This window comes from Odontesthes bonariensis, chromosome 10 (genome assembly GCF_027942865.1).
Source record: "Odontesthes bonariensis isolate fOdoBon6 chromosome 10, fOdoBon6.hap1, whole genome shotgun sequence".
Classification (NCBI taxonomy): domain Eukaryota; kingdom Metazoa; phylum Chordata; class Actinopteri; order Atheriniformes; family Atherinopsidae; genus Odontesthes; species Odontesthes bonariensis.
Genome location: NC_134515.1, coordinates 20,053,296 through 20,072,838, shown reverse-complemented (window position 1 = coordinate 20,072,838; position 19,543 = coordinate 20,053,296). Strand labels below are relative to the sequence as shown.

At 41.2% G+C, this 19,543-nt stretch overlaps 3 protein-coding genes across 4 annotated transcripts; all 3 read left to right on the top strand.

Moving 5' to 3' along the window:
- The first annotated feature begins 2,467 nt into the window (after positions 1–2,467).
- LOC142390919 (uncharacterized) lies at positions 2,468–4,726 on the top strand. The gene is made up of 3 exons (XM_075476798.1): positions 2,468–3,458; positions 3,553–3,630; positions 3,712–4,726. The coding sequence occupies exons 1-3, from the start codon at positions 3,149–3,151 to the stop codon at positions 3,990–3,992; spliced, it is 669 nt and encodes a 222-aa protein (XP_075332913.1). The 5' UTR covers positions 2,468–3,148; the 3' UTR covers positions 3,993–4,726.
- Positions 4,727–4,810: 84 nt separating this feature from the next.
- Positions 4,811–11,186, top strand: csad (cysteine sulfinic acid decarboxylase). Its single transcript, XM_075476799.1, is given in 15 exon segments — positions 4,811–5,436; positions 5,524–5,666; positions 5,754–5,907; positions 5,964–6,054; positions 7,450–7,672; positions 7,762–7,801; positions 7,804–7,837; positions 8,080–8,134; positions 8,274–8,390; positions 8,510–8,574; positions 8,755–8,836; positions 8,960–9,159; positions 10,416–10,467; positions 10,555–10,644; positions 10,843–11,186. Coding segments are annotated over 15 exon segments (1,545 nt in total). The 5' UTR covers positions 4,811–5,411; the 3' UTR covers positions 11,017–11,186.
- Positions 11,187–12,626: 1,440 nt separating this feature from the next.
- On the top strand, positions 12,627–19,025 carry znf740b (zinc finger protein 740b). Of its 2 annotated transcripts, XM_075476796.1 has the most exons (7): positions 12,627–12,727; positions 14,353–14,504; positions 14,669–14,902; positions 15,153–15,287; positions 15,374–15,503; positions 16,554–16,672; positions 16,781–19,025. In XM_075476796.1, the coding sequence occupies exons 2-7, from the start codon at positions 14,460–14,462 to the stop codon at positions 16,928–16,930; spliced, it is 813 nt and encodes a 270-aa protein (XP_075332911.1). In that variant the 5' UTR covers positions 12,627–12,727; positions 14,353–14,459; the 3' UTR covers positions 16,931–19,025. The 2 variants fall into 2 exon arrangements, with proteins under 2 accessions (XP_075332911.1, XP_075332912.1); XM_075476797.1 differs by lacking the exon at positions 14,353–14,504.
- Positions 19,026–19,543: the final 518 nt, after the last annotated feature.

The window sequence follows — 19,543 nt, the reverse complement described above, 5'->3', positions numbered from 1 at the left end:
GAGGGAAAAAAAATCAATTTTAGTACCATACTAGAGTCTATTTCTATGTAAATTTTTGAGGTGATAAAGTCATAAGTGTGGAGCATGGAGCTTTATATCTAAGTTTTAAGGAAATAAAATGAGAGAGTGTCCGGAACTAATCATAAAGTGGGTGCCTATTCAAAAGAAAGAAGTCTTTTGCATCTTTATGTCTTCGTATAAACATAGAAGTCCCTACTTACGCTCGGTCAGGCTGCACAGAGCAGTGTTTGACGCATACAAATGTGTCCCTTGTGCTTCTGTGTGCTAACGACTGTGTAAGGGAGAGCAATTTCCTTCGTCAGTGACTACTTGTCAATCACATTTTTCTCTTAAGGCATGGTGAGAATAACCAGCTGCGCTGGCTCCCTCTTGAATTGTATACATGCAACAATAAGCACACACACATACGCACGCACATGCAAACGCTCACGTGAAAAAAAAGAAATCCCAATTTTCCAGGGCAGAAGTCTGTGGAATAGAGAGTCAGTGCAACTCGTTCAGAAACTGCATTATTCTATCAGCAATGTGGAGAGTGGGAGCTATTATACCATCCATACATGCAAGGGGAGTTTACCACTTGACAGAGGATGTGATGGGGCCTGAAAAGCAGAGAATGTGAGTGGGATTGTGCTTGTTCATAGGCGTGCAAACTTCATTGTCTTATTCCATACAGAATGTGCTCTACTTGTGTTGCAAAAATATGATACAAACTAACTTCAAAAGCATGTTATGAAGCATTTGGAGATGAAAGCTCCTTAAATGTCAAAATGTGTTTTAAGACTGTTGAATTTGAACTTTGCGTTACCCTTCAGCTGTGTTCTTTCCTAAGATCAAGAATAAATAGCATTCAAATTGATCCCATAATAAAATCATTAGAAGTGCATAAAGGTGGATGAATTGTGCTTTGCTCTCTTGTACTGCAGTCTCACCCGGGTGGTAAAGATAAATAACAGGAATAAATTATGATTCGCTCAGCTCTCTCTCTCCACCCACTGTAGGAAGAGAGAAAACTGGATTTATTCAGACAGCTAATACACACAGTGACTCAGAGTGTATACTCAGTGTGGATGAAATGGGCTCCAGAGGCTTTTCCTCTCACACAAAGCAAATACCTGTCCTGGAATAAGATATTGATTTGTCATTTCCCATGGCTGAAGCTCAGTAAATAGCTTTAGCAGACTTTTGAGCATTGGCTCCTGACAATTGTTGTCCAGTAACAGTAGGAGGCCTTAAACTGGGATGCACTGTACGTCCGACATCATCCTCACACACACCTTATGAAAACAAATCTTGTATTTGGGATATTCATGCGGGGACCCTTTTGTTCTCATTCAAAAATTATCAAATATTTACTCCCATGTTCACAGTATTTGATTTTTACACAGTGAACAACCTCAGCTTAAATGTTTTAGAACCTCATTTTGAGAAAGCGCCCTCGAGTGGTGAAGCCATTTACTTCACAGTTAAATAGTCATGATGAATAAGAGCAGCAGGGGGTGTTTTCTCCTTGAATGAGGACTTTGAGTTCTTTCAGAGGCAGAAAAAATGAGCATATGTTTATTTTTCTCATTCATTTTGCTGCAGTATGCATGACTATTGCAAATTATTATTTGTTCATTTTCACTGTACTATGCAGCACTGTATCTTTAATGAACACTGTCATTTCTGTGTATTTTGCAGATACTATATGTGGCAGGAGTGTCTGAGAAACTTCACATTTTGGACAGAGAAGATAAATGGTTTGAGAGAGGAGTCAAATAAGCTATCCATGTTAATCTGGAAAAAACATCTTTGAACAGAGTAGGTGGTCTCAGGTATCACCTTTCCACCTACAAAGCAGCCTTGACTCTCATCCCCGGGCAGTTTTACAACCATTTGCACGTTTCAGTCTTGAGACATGCTTGTTCAGGCAGCTGAACAGCTCACAGGCAAGAATGACCTAAACAACCCACACAATGGCCAGGTGAGTCAGTTTTACACTTGTGACCTTAATAGCCCACTCAATGTGTCATTGTACAAGAAGGCTCCTGGTCCAAATCATGCCTGAGGCCTTTCTTTGTGGAGTTTGCATGTTCTCCCTATGCATGTGTGGGTTCTCTCTGGGTACTCCGGCTTCCTCCCATCATCCAAAAGCACGCTTGTTAGGTTAATTGGCGATTCTAAATCGTCCCTGGGAGTGAGTGTGAGCTTGCGTGGTTGTGAGTCTCTTTATTTCTGTGTGGCCCTGTGATGGACCGCCGACTCCTTCTAGGACGTAACCTGCCTCCCGGTGGCAGCTGGGATAGGCTGGTCCTGAATTGGATTAAGTGGGTGCAGAAAATGGATGGGTGGGTGTGTTTTGTATCAAAGGGCCACCGTAGAATAAAAGATTTCGGATGAATGAATTCTCTATCATCTCTGCATGCAGTGCGTGAGCAGTCCCGCAAGGTGTCGCCAAACCCTTGAACTTTTAATGCAGTGAAATCCTCCATCCACTAGATGGAGGCAAACAGAGAGGATGGACCAGTGGGAACAGATAGTTTTATTTAAAAAAAAAAACACAGAAGAAAAAAGCTGAAGCTGAGGGAGGAAGGAAGGAGGCAGGGGATTCTACCAAGAAAGTTTAGGAGATTTGAACTGGTTGCGTGTTTAAAACGGCGCTCTTGAAGCGTTTGAGAGGAGCACATGCAGATACGTTTTGCTTGTTGCACAGCGGCGTGCTTCCTGTAGGAGACTTTGTTCAGCGCATCTGTTAGTGGACGACAGCACGCATACCCACACAAGGTTAGGTTTACAGAAAAAAAAAACTGTTGGACTTGGGACGTTTTCCTATTGTAAACAAACTTACGTTATAGCAGATATCGCTGACCTGATATACAATGTAGAATATAGATATATGCGCGATATGGTAGTATAGGTCTATACTTATTACCACTTTATAGTCCTCATATTCACGCTATGAGATGCAACTCTGTCAAATAGAAAACTCTCCTCCTGCGCCGCATTTTTCATTAATGCTGACAGGTTTTTAAATGAGTCTTTTTCAGTTATAATTTCTATTATATTGCACACAAATAACATTAAAGTACTTCTGCCCATTCAGTATTGTTGCGTGTCTCTAACCTTCCATTCACTGGGTCGCCCAGTCATGGCTGAGGAGCCAGAAATCCAACTGCTGAGACGCCACAAGGCAAAGCTTATCGAGATTCTGAGCGCCGATGCAGATTTTGTGCTGCAGCACGCAGACTCTCGCTGTCTGCTGTCTCCACACGGCTACCAGCAAGTGAAATCTTGCCGAATTCCCAGTGAGAAGGTGAGAGACCTTTTGGATCATGTCATCCAGAGAGGTCCAGAAGCAGCTCAAGGACTGCTCGACCTGCTGGAAGAACAGGCGCTGCAGGAGACCTACCCAATGCTGTGTTTTGTTAAAGATGTGCAAGTCCAAACTCTGTGTTCAGGTAAAAAAAAAAAAAAAAAAAGTGAAAAAGTCAGCAGTCTCATTATTAAATGTTCATTTGAATCATTAAATTTAAATTTTCTTAATTTTACAAGGGGGAAAAGACGTGTCAAGAAAAAGAAAAGCTCCTGAATTACGAGATATAGTTCCAACCAAACAGACCTGCAGCAAGGGTGAGTCACAGTACAATGAAATGTATTCCACTTCCAAGAGAAGCCATCGCCTACAAGATCCGCCGCTGTCTCATTGCACAGACCATGGCTTAGTGAAGGAGAGGCAGCTGATGTCCGTGGCTCGTTCCATCGGCAGGTCTTGGAGGGAGATTGGCAGACTGGCTCTGGACATCTCGTCTGTGAAGCTGGAGCAGATTGAAGAGGACCATTCACTCCATGTGGAGCGAGTCTTCGCCATGCTGCGTTACTGGCGAACGCGCCAGCGAGGAAAAGCCACTGCTGCTCATCTGCACTCCCTCCTCAGTCAGGAAGACTGGGCGTTGCCTCCTGAAAGTCTTGAATGCCTGTTGGAGACTGACTAAGGCCTTCGCCCACTGCTACAAACTCAGACTTTCAGAGAATTAGCGGGTTTCCAACGACGAGGACTATGAGGAAAAGAATAGCACCTAGATTTTACTACCCCAAAAATGCTATTCAGCACTTGTGAGCAGGCCTCTTTTTGTTTAACGTTCACTTTACTCCGATGCTGCAGTTGTCAATGAAAAATTTTAAAAGTTTACTTGAAATGCCTTTTATAAAGGTGCCTGACAGCTTTGTCAATGTGTCTTATGAAACTAAGTCTCTCTTGAGGAGAAATTATGAAAACAACTGAGCTGTTCCCATATCATTCTAATGTCAATACAGAAAGGAATTTAAAGTGGCAAATGAAATATTTCTCTCATTTTATTCATTTTGTTTTCAGCGTCTTCACATTTGATAAATCTTCAGTTCCTGGGAGAAATGATTGTCTTCTGATCAACATATCTTGGTATTTTAAATCAAATAAATGTAACATCACGGTGTCTTAAGACCTGTGAGCTAAAAGTACCGTGGGCTGTTAGTACTATGTACTATGTCATACAAATAAAGTTGAACTGAATAACTTTACACCCTGTATGTATACAGCATTCCAGCATTTTCTAGAAGATTGTTGTAACACGCACTTTTATGCGCTGAGAATAACAGCCCTACTCTCCCCTTTGTCGGATGTAGCTTACAGCTTAAAGCAAGAGAAAAGAGGGAATTTTCTTAAGTAATAAAGGAATTTTTAATCCTTCCCCATGTATCACAAATATTTCACGCCAACCAGATACATTGTTTACACTGGAGAGAAAGGATGCATATGCTCTTAGCTGTTTGGTTTTGGAAGGAAATGCACTTGTGATTTCTTGTGACCTGAAGTTCTTTAGCCTACCGATGTGGAACACACTTATTGTAAGTCGCTTTGGATAAAAGCGTCTGCAAAATGACCGTAATGTAATGATATGAAAAATAACTAAAGCACCTGAAATATGCAGTGGAATTAATACAACAATATGGGACATGTAGCATGATCCACCTATAGAGCTGCTTTGATATAAAAACTCTTGACTAAATTACAAATACTGTAGATCACATTTGTACTTCATGAATGCATAATCTTAGTTACCACCATTAATGAATCTTCCTGTCTCTCGGGTAGTTTTGTCTGAAACTCTTGATTGTTTTATTCATGAAAGTTTTGCATGTCTCTTGACACTTAAGTTTCTTTTTCATGACAGAACCTCAGAAATCAGTGTATTCCTCACCATTTCTCCCACTCTCCCCCGTAATCTCAGTCAGTGTTAATTAACTGTGGCTCTGGGACAAAGGTTGCGTCCCTCCCACTGCTGCCGTGCTTTCCTTTTGTTCTGCAGCCATTTTCTATCAGCACCCTCTAAAAAAAGCAGCAGAGATTCGCTAGCTCATTTAAAAGTGTGAACATGGCTCACGTGTCCCCATTATCGTGTAAGTACAGTGTGTGGTATCTGTCTGTTTATTTTGAACTGCAGCCCTTTACTCACTGTGTTTCTGTTTGAACTGTTTTAAACGCAGCAGACGGACAGACAATGGAGCCAACTCTCCGTGACCTGAGTGAGCCTCTCATTGACCATGCGGAGGGCCAACTCTTCTTGAACGAAGCCTTTAAGATTATTGTGGAGGAGGTGCTCTGCAAAGGCACAGATGTCAAACAGAAGGTGTTTCCCGAAGCATAAAATGTCTCACCTATCATATTACAGTTGGTTTGCTGAACAAAAACCACAATTTGTGTGTTTTTCGTGCAGGTGTGTGAGTGGAAAGAGCCCGATGAGCTGGCGCTGCAGCTGGATCTGCAGCTGAGAGACACTGGGGAACCACAAGCCAGGCTCCTGCAGAGAGTGAGAGATGTCGCCAAGTACAGCATAAAGACAAGGAAGACTGACAGAGACAGCCGAAACAGTATTACAAACTGATTCTTTTTCAAACTTGATGGTTCTTCTTGTTGTCACTTTCAGGTCACCCCCATTTCTTCAATCAGCAGTTTGGTGGTGTGGACTATCATGCCTTGGCTGGACGTTTCCTCACCTAGGCTCTCAACACTAACCTGTAAGAAATACCAAAAAAAAAAACAGCAAAGCAGATATATTTGACCCAGTGAGGCAGTGATGGAAGAAATATCCAGATAGTTTCACTAAAGTTTAGACTGAATATGATACTGTGATAAATCACTATGATTCAAATCTCCTTTTTCTCAAAATAATGTGTTTTGATGATTGGACCGTCCACAGCATGACGGAGACCAATGATGAAAGAAAGAAAGAAAAAAAACATTCGGGATATCTGTTGTGTTTTAGGCATTTTTTTCAGTTTCTCGTGTCAGAGTGGTGTCTCACCCTTTTGCTCTCTTTTTAAACGGGGCAATTTCATTTTTATTTTTTGGGACATTCTTGACAATGTCATTTTTTTTTTTGTTTAACACTTTTCTTTTTTAGAAACTCCTCTGTGATTTTGAAATGGAGGTTTAGTCCGCTACCATGCATGAATAGTCCTCCTCTCCTAAAAGTCTGGAGACTGGGAGTCATTTTGTCTGGTATATCTGCAGGCTTTCATTTACTTTACGAGGCGGCTGGATTTGCTGAAACAACAAGATCACAATTAAACCCGAATCCATCATGCCAGGCTCCTAACACAGAAGTTCTGACGGGCCACTGTCCTGTACTAGCTGCTATTGTTGGATTTTAATCAAGATATCAGTTGAATAAAGTAGCTCCTGTTCAGCAACTGGCTTTTTATGGTGCTCTGATTTGAGTGTAGTTCACTAAAGCGACTGTCCTTTTCCCAGATGGCTTTGATTAACTAACCATTTACATTGACGGTGCCATCTATAAATGCCATCTCCTTAACACGTTGTCCTACTTTCTTCTATATGCTTCACTGCTAGGTCATTGCTTTCACCGCTGTCGTCCTGGCCAGGTTCATCCCAAACATACTGATCCTCAGTTGAACAGAGCATATTTGTCTTTGTCTCATCTGACCAAAGAATGTGCTCCCAGTGTTTGTCAGGCTCCTTTTAATGTTGTCTGGCAAAGTTTAATCTTATGATTTTCTGCCCAACAGCAAGTATGGGATTAGTTTTTGGATGCCATCCACTGATGTTGGCATCATGGAGTGTCACACTGTCGGAACTGCACCAGAACTCGGTTTTCTTGTGCTAATTTTGAAGCACTTTGCAATGTTTTTATTTTAAGAGGACGGCCACTGCTGCTCTGGTTAGTGGTGCCATGGCTCGTTCTATGAAACCACATTACTGCTGCCATCTGTGTTTTCACAGATTTTTGTGTCTGAGACGTGCAGAAACGAACAGCCCGAGTGTTCAAAAACTGAGAAAGCACTGGTGTTCACAAGTCATTGTATAATACACAGCGAAATGAGTTGCAACAAGTACACTACTGTATGACTTAAAACCTATCAATGATCAGACATATTTCTTGTCATTGGCAGCTTCACCTATGAAGTGGCACCAGTCTTTGTGCTGATGGAGACTGAGGTTTTAAGGGCATTACGTCAGCTTGTGGGCTGGACAGAAGGTGATGGTATTTTCTGCCCCGGGGGTTCCACCTCAAACATGTATGCCATGAACCTCGCACGCTACAAACTCTTCCCACAGGTCAAAAGCCAGGGGTTGAGGGGTCTCCCACAAATGACCGTCTTTACATCTCCAGAGGTCAGGACGCCTGACTCATTCATTAGACTAAAAGTTTCTGAGATTTTTTTGTGCCAGATGACTGAAGGATGCATTCCCATGTTTTCCAGAGCCATTACTCGGTGAAGAAAGGTGCTGCGTTTCTGGGTTTTGGGACAATGTCATCATGGTGAAAGTGGATGAAGGGTAATTGATTGCTTACTGTAAGAGCTTAGGTTAGTTGTAAATTACTTGTTGGCTATTGAAATAATTTATTAAGCAAAACTGCTATAAACACATTGAACATGTCAACTTGTGTCATTTTATAAATTTGAAAATTCACCAAAAGAAATTGATAAATCTTTGCTGTCTTAATCCCAGGGATCACACTAATTGGTATATTCCTTTCTTTATGTTACCCCATTAATGCTTTTTTTCCTTCGCAACAGAGGCAGAATGATTCCTGAGGACCTGGATGAAAAATTAGAGTTGTCCAAATCTCTGGTAAATTTACTCATGTTCAGTAAGCCCAATATACACGTGCATAAGGCATGTCGGGTTGAATTTTCTGGCTCGAACCGACCAGAGCCTTGAAAGTCCACGCGAAAGGAAACTGCACTCACTTTCCATTTGCTCCTCTCAGGGTGCAGTCCCGTTCTTTGTAAGCTGCACGTCAGGCACGACAGTGCAGGGTGCCTTTGACCCACTGGACCGCATAGCTGATGTTTGTGAGAAACACAATCTCTGGCTGCACGTCGACGTGAGTGCTCCAGGGGGAGACTAATCTAAGTTGGCAGGCGTTGATTTTTAGAGACTATTTCTGTGTTTGGGTAAATCTGAGAGAACTCCCACATTTTGTCTTTTTGCCACTTCTTTCAGGCTGCATGGGGAGGAAGTGTGCTCTTTTCCAAGCAGCACAAGCATCTGATGAAAGGAGCTGACAGGCATTAACGTGCAAGCAAGAAAGATGCATTTTGCAACATACTGAAGACAATATTCAACTTGGATAATCAAAACTGCAAAGTTTGGCAGTAATGGTCATTAGCTGCTGTGTGTGTGTGTGTGTGTGTGTGTGTGTGTGTGTGTGTGTGTGTGTGTGTGTGTGTGTGCGTGTGTGTTACTAGAGCAAATTCAGTGGGATGGAATCCACACAAGATGCTGGTGGCGGGCCTGCAGTGTTCGGTCTTGCTGCTTAAGGATACCACGGTTTGGTTTCATGAAACTACACAATTAGAAATTCCGACGGTTTTGATAGGACGGGCTTACAGTTTTTACTCTTGCTTTGTTTAGATTCTTTTCTCGACTCAACCAACCTTTTGTGTTCCACAGAACTTGCTGAAGCGGTGCCACAGCGCCAACGCCTCATACCTCTTCCAGCAAGACAAGTTCTATGATGTTAATCTTGACATCGGAGATAAATCTGTCCAGTGCAGCCGCAAAGTGGATTGTCTGAAGCTGTGGCTGATGTGGAAAGCTGTTGGCTCTGCTGGCTTGGAAGAGCGTGTTGACAAAGCATTCCTCCATGTGAGGTAAATAAAGCATTGTTCCACCCTGCTGAATTCCCGGTGCCCTTACAGCTGCAGTGAAGTCTTTGTGTGGTGCATGGGCTTCACTGCCTTAACCGTCTTGATTGCTTTCAGTTTTTTTTTTTTTTAATATGAAAACACTTAAGCTGTCAAGAGTTAACACACAAACTCAATCTCACTTAAACACCATTAAACAAGCACTGTGTTAAATTAAGTGAATACGTAATTAGATCCCTGATTAAAGGCCCATTCCATGTACCGCAGCCAACTGTCGTACAAATCAGGAGGAAGAAATTACTCTGCACTTTTTGAATCAGCGAGTTTTGCATACGTCAGAGTACCATTCAGCTGACAATATCACCTGCCAGCCTATACGGCGTTTGGCCTGGTAACAAATTACACTCCGCACCGATCAGTCGACCTTCAGCAAACTTCGACAGTAGTGTTCAAAGTTGTAATATTTCCAAAAATTGTGGCTCTCAGTAGTAGTAGTGGTAGTAGAGAGGTGTCTTCACTGAAGCCCGGTGAGTGGCCTCCCTGACATGCTTTTACTGTTTGGATCAGTAAAAGCATGGTAAGATGGGGATGCAAATTTAAACCATGTGAACGACATTTGGGCAGCAGTTATCCTGGAGCCTGCACCTGTATAGATACCTAATTGTTGACGTTGAATATTCTGTCCAATGCATTTCAGTCAACTCACTTCCAGGACTACAACAATCACATCGCAGCCAGATTACCCACAATGCCACCCTTTTAGAGTTCGCCAGTAATAGCCCGTTTGTAGGTAGCATATTTGAATTCAGCCACATTCACATTCATAATCTCAACTATACATTTTAATAGCTTAACAGCTCTAAATAAAACTCATTAACGCTTGTGTCACTGTCCATTTCATGCAGCACTCTGTGACCTGGGTCATAACAAGCAGGTAGTTAAACTGTGTCACCAAACTTTTACTTAAAGGTTAGAACTTTGAAGTGCTACTATTTTATCTTATGCATATCAGACTAACTGAATTCTTTTCAGTGACAGGGCAGTTTACGCTTTGTTTATTCTGGATAAAAATCTGAAGAAAATGGATCATTTGCGTGTTTTTTTACATTGGCTACTTCTGCACCCCTCTTACGGCATCTTTGCTTATCCACTCTAATACAGCATTAGTTTAAATCTCCGTTTTCATAAACCGAACTTACGTGGTTTCGTTCAACAACAGGTTGTACCTGAGATCAATTGAATGTAACAGCTTACTCTTGCAGGTATTTGGTGGAGCGAATGAAAAAAAGAGATGGGTTCCTTCTTTTGAGAGAGGTAAATTTACATCTAAAGCATTTTCTTATTTTTTATTTTTGAGCACAACATTATCACTCCATCTTTGGATTCTATCTCCACTGACAGCCGGAGTTTGTGAATGTTTGCTTCTGGTTCATTCCACCGAGTCTGAGAGGGATGGAGGGAAACGCAGATTACCAGAACAGGCTGGCAAAAGTAAGTGAAGAGTCATTTACTTTTGCTTCACATCAGTGAAGAGTCCAGATTTGAAGTATCAGTGTTTTGAGATTTCTGACTCCTTCTTGATATGGCAGATACGCACATTCAAGTTCAAGGTATAATCTGAGGCATTCTTATTAAGAACACAGAATTCAACAATTGTCTCTTTTTGTGTATTTTCATTTTCGTTGAAAGGTGGCTCCGATCATCAAGGAGCGGATGATGAAACAAGGCACCATGATGGTGGGCTACCAACCTCTTGGAAACATAGGCAATTTTTTTCGTGTGACTGTGTTTTCTCCACTCATTTCCCACAAGGACATGGACTTCTTCCTCGATGAAATTGAAAGGCTGGGAAAGGATTTGTAACCCAAAATCACAATGTTTCAGATGTAAACACACTGCCCATCAAGATTGTGTGCGAATCTGAAATTATAATGTCAAAAACTGATGCAAGCGAACAAACCTTACTGTACGTTTATGATTTTTATGCACAGGTGAAATAGATGAAGAAACAAATAAATTATCCTTGACATTTATGAATATCAAATGTGTCTTTTTAAATGGAGTTCCGAAGCATTTCCAGGAATTTCTGTCCCCTCCATTTATGGCGTTGCATCATTTTATATGTTTACTTGTATTTGGAGACTTTCTGTCCACTTATTGACTCTTCCTATTAGCTTTCATAAATCAATCAATCAATCAATCAATTTTATTTATAAAGCACATTTTAAATAAACGCAAAGGTTACCAAAGTGCTGTACATTAAAATAAACACAATAAAAACATCATAAATTAAGAGCTGAGGTAGTTTTCATTCATTTTCAGAAGAGTGAAAATACAACCTCAAGTGCTTGGTCCAACAGTCAGAGATCCCAAAGATCCTCAGTTTATGATAACGGGACAAAAAAGAGATAAAAAAAAAAAACAATCTCATATTTGAAACAAAGAAAACTTCACTCAGGGAGGTATTGTCTTCAACACTTGTGGTGCTAGCTTATTTCTTTTTTTCTAAAGAGCTGAAACTGCCAGAATCTGCTAATCAGCTCTTAAAACTCATCTCCATAGATAAATAAATAAACAAATAGACAAATAAAAGCATCTCACTATAACCTTTTCTTTGGTTTCCAGATTAAATGCTCTGTGTTCAATTGGTCAGATACCAATCAGTTTTATCCTGAATCTTTTTTCTATAAAGCATCATTTACAACAGGGGTGTCAAACTCAAATACACAGTGGGCCAAAATTAAAAATTTGAAATTTATTGAAAAAAATGTCTACAATAGGGTCTACAAAAGTTTTTCTTTCTCAGATAAAGCGATGAACCTTTTCAAATGGAAACAAACTTAAATTTTGCTTCAACATTGAATTTGGAAAAATTAAAATCTTAATACTATGAACACATGTGAAATCAAATGTCAAATAAAAGGCAGTGGCATTCATTTCTTGAATATATTTTTTCAATCGTATGCCTCTTTCTCTATTTGTGGCCTTCTGAGTTAAATTTCAATGGTAGCCTAACCTTTTCTTGCAGGCTAACAATAATAATAGTATTGTTTTGTCAACAGATTTTCTGCTTCCCACCTCTCTGGAAAGCTCATGTTCCCCACCTTTCGTTTGGTCATTTTTGGGAGAGCTGGCCCGATGCGACTGATAGCATAAGGTCGCTAATAAACGGCAACAGAGGAGGGGGCGCGTGTGGGTCCTGATTGACGCGCCAACGCACCAGCAGAGAATTCTGGGATTTGTAGTATTAGCAGTGCATAGGCTGTCTACCGGCGGGACAGCTCTAGTAGACATTTGGTATTATCTTGCGGAGCAAAAATAATTACACTGCGGTCTAAATTCGGGCCTGTGTCTGACGTCTATGATTTACAGTTTCTTTACGTACAGCCAACTCAACTGTGCCTTAAATGTGGGTCACCCCGCTTAAATCACATGGCTGGGCGGATGACCAATCAGAACTCTCCCTGGGGAGCACTTCCGGTGGTAGTGTTTCCTGTCACTGTTTGTAAACTGAGAAAAAAAATTTGGAAGTGCGACAAGAAATAACAATCTTCAGCGGTATTAAAATCCAAAGGTAAGCGCTCCGTGTGGCGACGCTTCTCTCGCGCGGCTTTCTGCCATTTTATAATCTGCCAGTCGTCTGTTTTGTAGCGGCTGTACCCGGGGAAGGAGGCGTTATTATGGGGTCGGCGCTGAGCCCGCACGCCCTGCCTGCCTGCCTGGCTGTTTTTGTGTTGTCTGGGGCGGGGGGTGGGGGTTCAGTTCAGCCATACAAGAGTTGTCCCATAACCCTTCTGCTGGCTAGCTAGCTGGTTTCTGCGTTCTGTCTTGCTGAGGAGACACTCGGCACACTATATTAACCACATCTGAACACATCAAACTGGTTATCCAGTATCATGTGGTCCCGATGGACTTCCAGGGATCACTTGTCCATGGATTTTGTTATCTCCCTCTCTCTCCAAACGTTTTAAGTGTTCGTTACATGCTAACCTCAGCTCACCACTGGATTATGTTTGTTGTTGTTGTTGTTTTTTTGTTTTTTTTTCAAAATCAGAACACCCACACGATTCATTTAGAGAACAATTTTCTAATGTAAGGTTCCGACTGAAAGCAAATGCGTTACTCTGTATTAAAGTTGCCTGAAATGCTTCGTGGCCGATCACTTGCCTTCCATTGTTTTAACCTTCATTACTGGGGTTTTCATTCACTATTTGGACAAACCTCTGCTTGCCATGTGCTGTCAGCAGCATGCTTTACTTCGTTGTCATATCGTGTGTCATTCTGCTTTTAAACAGACAAAATTGTTTCTCATTCAAAGCATATAAAACATGACGGAAGTATAAAACTGAGGGGGTAGATCAAATAAAATCCATCACATTAAACCAGCATAAATAAAACCTGCACCTGTAGGGCTGTTCACAGGTAAATAAAGCAACCCATGGGATAAAGTGCTTAGAGAGCAACAATAACATTAATCTTCTTACATAGTTATTTGGATTCTTTTTTTTTTTCTCTAGGATATGTGTTATTCTGGAAACTGAATGTTGATACTTCTCAGACTTGCGTAAGATGGAAGGAAATTAAAAAAGTTTTTAGCTGGATTAGGGAGGTTCCTCACTCTCTTTAATCAAAGGAGATTAAGCTGTTGGGTTAGCGATGTTAGATCATTACCATGCACTGCTGGATTCTTCATACTTCAGAATCCGTTTTATTGTTGACTGATGAACTGTACGCTGTGATTATCTAGGTTTTACACCACTGAGCGTGACATTTCTAGGTTTAGAATCATTGTAACTTTTATCTTTTCGTCTTTAGTTTGCTTTGACATTTCTGGCTCAGTTATATTAGAGTCGACTAAAGCTTTCAGTTAGTTTTCAAAATCTGTTTCTATATTTTATTTATTTATATATGTATGCTTATAATAATCCATGGTATATATACAGGTTTGGCACATTTCTCCTCGTAGATAGTTTTGAAGTAGTTGATGGTGTACCACAAATGAATTTAGCTTTTTTAAGGTTGTCTTCATTTTTCCTTTTTTTTTCTTTTTTACTTCTCTTGTTTCCTCTCAACCCTGCAAACTTGAGGCTGAATCCTTGGGGCTTTCTTTCCAGATTGTACACCAAAAAAAAAAAAAAAAAAGCACCTCAATGAATGACCTCAATATCTGGTCATGTATTCGTATGCCTCTATTTTCAGGGTTTTGGCCCCCGATGATTTGGGGGGCTGTGGTCTCTTCTGTCACCCCTCATCCTGAGTGAAGCCCCCTCTCTCCCCTCAAACACACACGCATTCAAACCAAGGCGATGACACACCATTCCAACAGTTCAGTTCGAGACCATATGAAATGGGTCAGTGGAAGTCTCTCCATCTCCAGAATCACCATCATGGTTGCATTAATCTGTCTCTCCCATTATTCAACCCTACCTCCAAGTTTCCCCCGGCTGCTTGTCTCTGTGAAGAGTCCTGTAACCCCCCCCTGTATGCTCTGACGTGTTGTTGATTGCGTTGGCAGGCTGGGTTGCTGGGCTGCGAGGCGGTGCTGTCCAGCATGGCCCTGATGCAAGCCAACAACATCCCAGGCCAGAAGAAGATGATGTCAGCCTTGGGTCAGGGCCACAGGGCCAGCACTGAGAGTCACCAGGCCCACTCGCAGCACAGCCAAAACCACCATGGGCACCAGGGTCATCATGGACAAGCCCACCACAGCCTCATGGGACACTCTTCAGATGGGAGCTGTCCGCCCCTGGTGAGTGAGGCGAAGGCATCAATGTATTAATTTCCAGATATAAGGACAGTTTACTTTGTCATTAGGTAGGTATCTGTAGAAGCTTCAGTCAAATGTGCCATTTGAAGCTTCTATCTTCTTGCAACTACACTATTACTGTCTTATAAACATTTACTCATTTTATAATATCATTAAGTGCTTAATTTGACCGTTTTTTAAAGTTGAAAGAATACTCTTGATGTGATTATGTATGTTTTATCTCCCTCAAAAGCTAATCCGGAAAGACGGGGAGTATCACACAGCACGGATAATTGAGGATAAGGATGCGCAGACTAACCAGAATATGCAACCCAAGAAGAAACACAAAAAATCTGGGTCGTCCAACAAGGTTAAAGAGAAAGTGGAGGTGAGGATTGTTTCAGATGTTAAGAAATGAAAAAGATGCTGGCTGCAGTTGCAATCAGTTTGATCTAACTGTGTCGATGGTGATAGCTCTTACTTCCACAGATGGATATGGACGATGACAGCTCCTTGAAGGTCCAGAAGAACTTCATCTGTGATCACTGCTACGGGGCTTTCCGGAGCAGCTACCACCTCAAGCGACATATTCTTACGCATACGGGTGAGAACTCGAAAGCTCATTTATTCACATCGGATTAGCGAGTGGATCTCTGCAGGGATTTATTTTTTTACATATTCAGTTAGGATAAGCAGCGAAAACTCCAGACTGAAGTCACTTGGAATTTTTTTGAGCATAAAATGGCTGCATGCAACAGTTTTTTTTGTTTGTTTGTTTTTTTCATTCATATATATTTTTTTTATTGAATGCTTTTAATCTCTGCTCTTTCTGTATTTCTTTCTTTCCTTAAAGGGATAGTTCGCCTCTTTTGACATCAAGCTGTATGACATCCCATACAGCTTCAGCAATATCGTTTATGAACATTTTCTTACCCCCTGCTGCGTCCTGTGAGCCGGGTTCAGGCCTCGTTTTGGCGTTGACGAAAGTAGTCCGGCTAGTTGGCTGGGGTTTAAAAAAATAAAGCGGTTTGCGTCTCAAAATAATATGCGTTCAAAAGAGTAATACATTTGCATCACAAAATTGTTGTCCAGGAAAAAGTCAGAACTCACAATCGCTTGGCGCTATTTTCTCTCCCTTCGTATCACTGTACTGTGTAGACCGTGCAGACCGAAGTGTAGACTGAGCAGTCCCTTGCTTCCGAGCAGTAAACACCGTAACAGGCGCGACTGTTGGCAGGGGGCAGCACGCAGTGATACGAAGGGAGAGAAAATAGCGCCATGCGATTGTGAGGTCTGACAATCGCATTTGCATCACAACAATTTTGTGATGGAAATGTATTACTCTTTTGAACGTATATTGTTTTGAGAATCAAAACGCTTTATTTTTTAAATCCCAGCCAACTAGCCGGACTACCTTTGTCAACGCCAAAACGAGGCTGGAACTCGGCTCACAGGACACTACGGGGGGTAAGTCAATGTTCATAAACGATATTGCTAGTATGGGATGTCATACAGCTTCATGTCAAAAGAAGCGAACTATCCCTTTAAATCCTCTCTTGGTAAATGGAGCCTCTCTTCATAATATGCGGTCGTAAAAATGCAAAGCGTTCTGGTAAATGCTAATGAATGCTCCACGCCTGTGGGTTGCTTACAGGGGAAAAGCCATTTGCCTGCGATGCATGTGATATGCGGTTCATTCAGCGCTACCACCTGGACCGACACAAGAGGGTTCACAGCGGAGAAAAGCCGTACCAGTGTGATCGCTGCCATCAGGTCAGTCAGTCTTTTTTTCAGGAATACCAAAATACTCAACGTGTACTTTAGCCGTGCACTCCTCTGCTGCCTTGCCTGAAACGCACAACTTTCTTTGCCTCGCCGCAGAGCTTCTCACGGACAGACAGACTGCTAAGACACCGACGGCTGTGTACAGTTGGGATAAGCAAAGAGGAAAGCCAGTACTCCCAGGATGCATCTGCTCATCCAGCCTCCTGGAGTCCCCTACAGTCTTCTAACAACCGTCTGACCGTCTGACCATCGGCTTCCTGACAGCAGTCTGCCTCTTAGTACCGCCACTCACTGGAGTTTGACCTTAAAATAGTTTCACCTAAAGACAACCAAACTTTAGTTTGCTCCTGCCAGCTGATTTGTGGAGCTTGATACTGGATTTAAAAACTTTTTACCCAACTGTTACATTTATAATACAAGCAGAAGGGGAAGGACTAATTCGGACAAGTCATTAAGGCAATAACTGAATTAACTCGGCTGAGAAACGCACACATCTCCTGTGATTTTATTTATTTATTTGGAGTCACTACCCAATGATTTTTTTTTTTTTACTTTTTTTTGACTACCTGGACAGTCAGAATAAAGCAGCACTTCTTCTATCCTTTGACCTGCAATCTACCGTATACCTCTGTTACATTGGATGCGCACAAAGCCTTGCGACCTTTTATTATTAAAAAAAATCCTGCTTGTCTTTTGTTCTGTATGCTCCCAATCATGAACCTGCTTGGGCTGACAAGCAAAAAAAAATGGTCACGGCAAGAGAAAAAAAGAACATATATAGTCAATAATCAATGACTGTAGATCCCTTTAATGTACCCCGATTTAAAATGTAAACCCTTTGACTAAGAATTGGAATTCAAGCTAGTCTTAAGAGGAGTCTCATTTCCCCCTTAAATGGCTCCAAACTAACTTCTCGCCTGCTAATCTTCCAGCCAAAAAACCTGAAGAACTACGCTCTCGCAGCGATGGTTAAACATTGTCTGAGAAACACTAAAGGTTCACTTTTTGACTGATTCTGGAATTAAGACGCATAGTGAAAGTTTGGCACCCACACTCACGATTCTTCCCTGTTTTAAAGGGATTTGATCCTAACTGTTAGTAACTGACATTGTTAGTAGTAACCGTTAGAAAGCCGATACGTTTGTAGGAGAGCAGATTTTTCTTAAGCCCGAGAACGGTGACCTACCTTAATCAATTCTTTGTTGCAAAAGGTGCTTTCCAATGTGCTTCCTTCAAATAACCGCCTATATAAATCCATTGTTTGTCTGCTCCTAGAAATCCGCAACTTGTCTTTTCCCCCGTTCACTAACCGACTGATTCTGCTGGCTTTCAAAGACTTTCATCCCCCTCAGAAAGCGCGTGGAGTCGGGTGAGCACGCTCTCTGCAGCCCATAGATTTTCATGAAAATTCAGATGAAATTTTGTATGGATCATACTTACCAGACTTTTTGCACAGTGCTTGGATCAGAAAAACTCCCAAGGCCCCAATAATTGTTTCACCGGAGGCGCTGGGAAACGTCTTGATGGCGGCTACTTTTATTCAATGTAAATTGTCCCAGGTTAACCCGGTTAGTTAAAAATACGAACTGCCTCATGAACAGGTTTCTCTGTCTGTCTGACTGAATGTGACCCACTTGCAGTGCCGTGTCATGTCAAGTCCCATTTACATTGAACATCTTCAGTGAAGATGGATCCCTTTGTTGACAGGGAGCTTGTTCGTGCCTGCTTATAGTTAAATCAGACTGTAAACGCTGGACTGATTATGGAAGTCCAGTTGTAGAGGAACACGTGAGATTTAACAGTTATTTAGACTGAAATGTATTATGATAGACCAGTAGCTCTGTTGCTGTCAGGCTTTTAGATGTGAGAGGAGTTTGGGTTCCATTACCAACTGTCGATTGTTAATGAAGTTAATATATATTTAAATCGATGTAGGTGTAGTAAATAGTACAAGGGAACTAAACTCCAAAAGCAAATCAAGTTTTTACAAAGTTATAAACCCATGATTTATTGTGCCGGCTGAAAAAGACCATCGCAGGCTTGGTTCTGTGTTCGGTGACGATTAAAAGCTGCCACTCGTTTCATTTTAGCATCAGCCATGATTAGTTAGGATTATTTTTTTTATTTTGTTTTATCTTGCATGTATTTGTTGATGAGCTTGTATAGATTTTGTTTTGGTTAAAAAAAAAAAAAAAAAAACTTTTTTTTTTAATCTTTTTTTTTTGTTATTTTATAAAGGCCTTAACCATTTTGTCATGTTATGATTGAAGCCAGTTTTGACTTAATGACTTCATACTGAATGGAGTGTAAGGGGTCACAATAAAGGTGTTTTAAAAAAAGAAAAGAAGAAAAAAACAGTGAGTGCCGTTTATGTGGTTTTGTAGTTTTTCTTTCTTTTGAATCAAACTACAAACTCTCCTTTTCAAACTTGTTTAAACTTTTCTGAATGGTTTGCGACTTGAAATTCGCTCAGATTTTAGTGTAGCGCAAATGTTTTGTTTTTTTTTTAAAGGGGGGGGGGGGGGGGGGGGCAATACACCGGGTATGTCAGCAGATGGCAGCCATGACCATATGACAACTAATTGTCTTTCCAGCCCAGTGATAAAGAGGAGAAAACAAGAAAATGCTTTACTCCCATTCCTGTACGCTTCTTGGTGTGAAAATACACAGAAGTAATTAACGTGAAGACAGTTGTTTGAGTTTTAAAAGAGACATGAAAGACAGAGTAAACCCACTTTTCTTTGCGTGAGAACTAACAAAACTTTATCAACCATTCCAGGTTGTTCATTTATTGGGTTTTTACAGCTCCTTGGCTGCGAGAAGAAAGTGCAATCTAATTCTCTTTATAACCTTTTATGG

What these genes read in the sequence shown, in the direction of transcription:
- LOC142390919 (XM_075476798.1), top strand. Translation starts at nt 3,149, where the DNA reads ATGGCTGAGGAGCCAGAAATCCAACTGCTGAGACGCCACAAGGCAAAG. An exon ending in AGTCCAAACTCTGTGTTCAG is followed by an intron (nt 3,459 to 3,552) that starts GTAAAAAAAAAA and finishes TAATTTTACAAG; the next exon opens with GGGGAAAAGACGTGTCAAGA. An exon ending in CAAACAGACCTGCAGCAAGG is followed by an intron (nt 3,631 to 3,711) that starts GTGAGTCACAGT and finishes CTCATTGCACAG; the next exon opens with ACCATGGCTTAGTGAAGGAG.
- znf740b (XM_075476796.1), top strand. Translation starts at nt 14,460, where the DNA reads ATGACACACCATTCCAACAGTTCAGTTCGAGACCATATGAAATGG. An exon ending in TTCGAGACCATATGAAATGG is followed by an intron (nt 14,505 to 14,668) that starts GTCAGTGGAAGT and finishes TTGCGTTGGCAG; the next exon opens with GCTGGGTTGCTGGGCTGCGA. An exon ending in ACATATTCTTACGCATACGG is followed by an intron (nt 15,504 to 16,553) that starts GTGAGAACTCGA and finishes GGTTGCTTACAG; the next exon opens with GGGAAAAGCCATTTGCCTGC.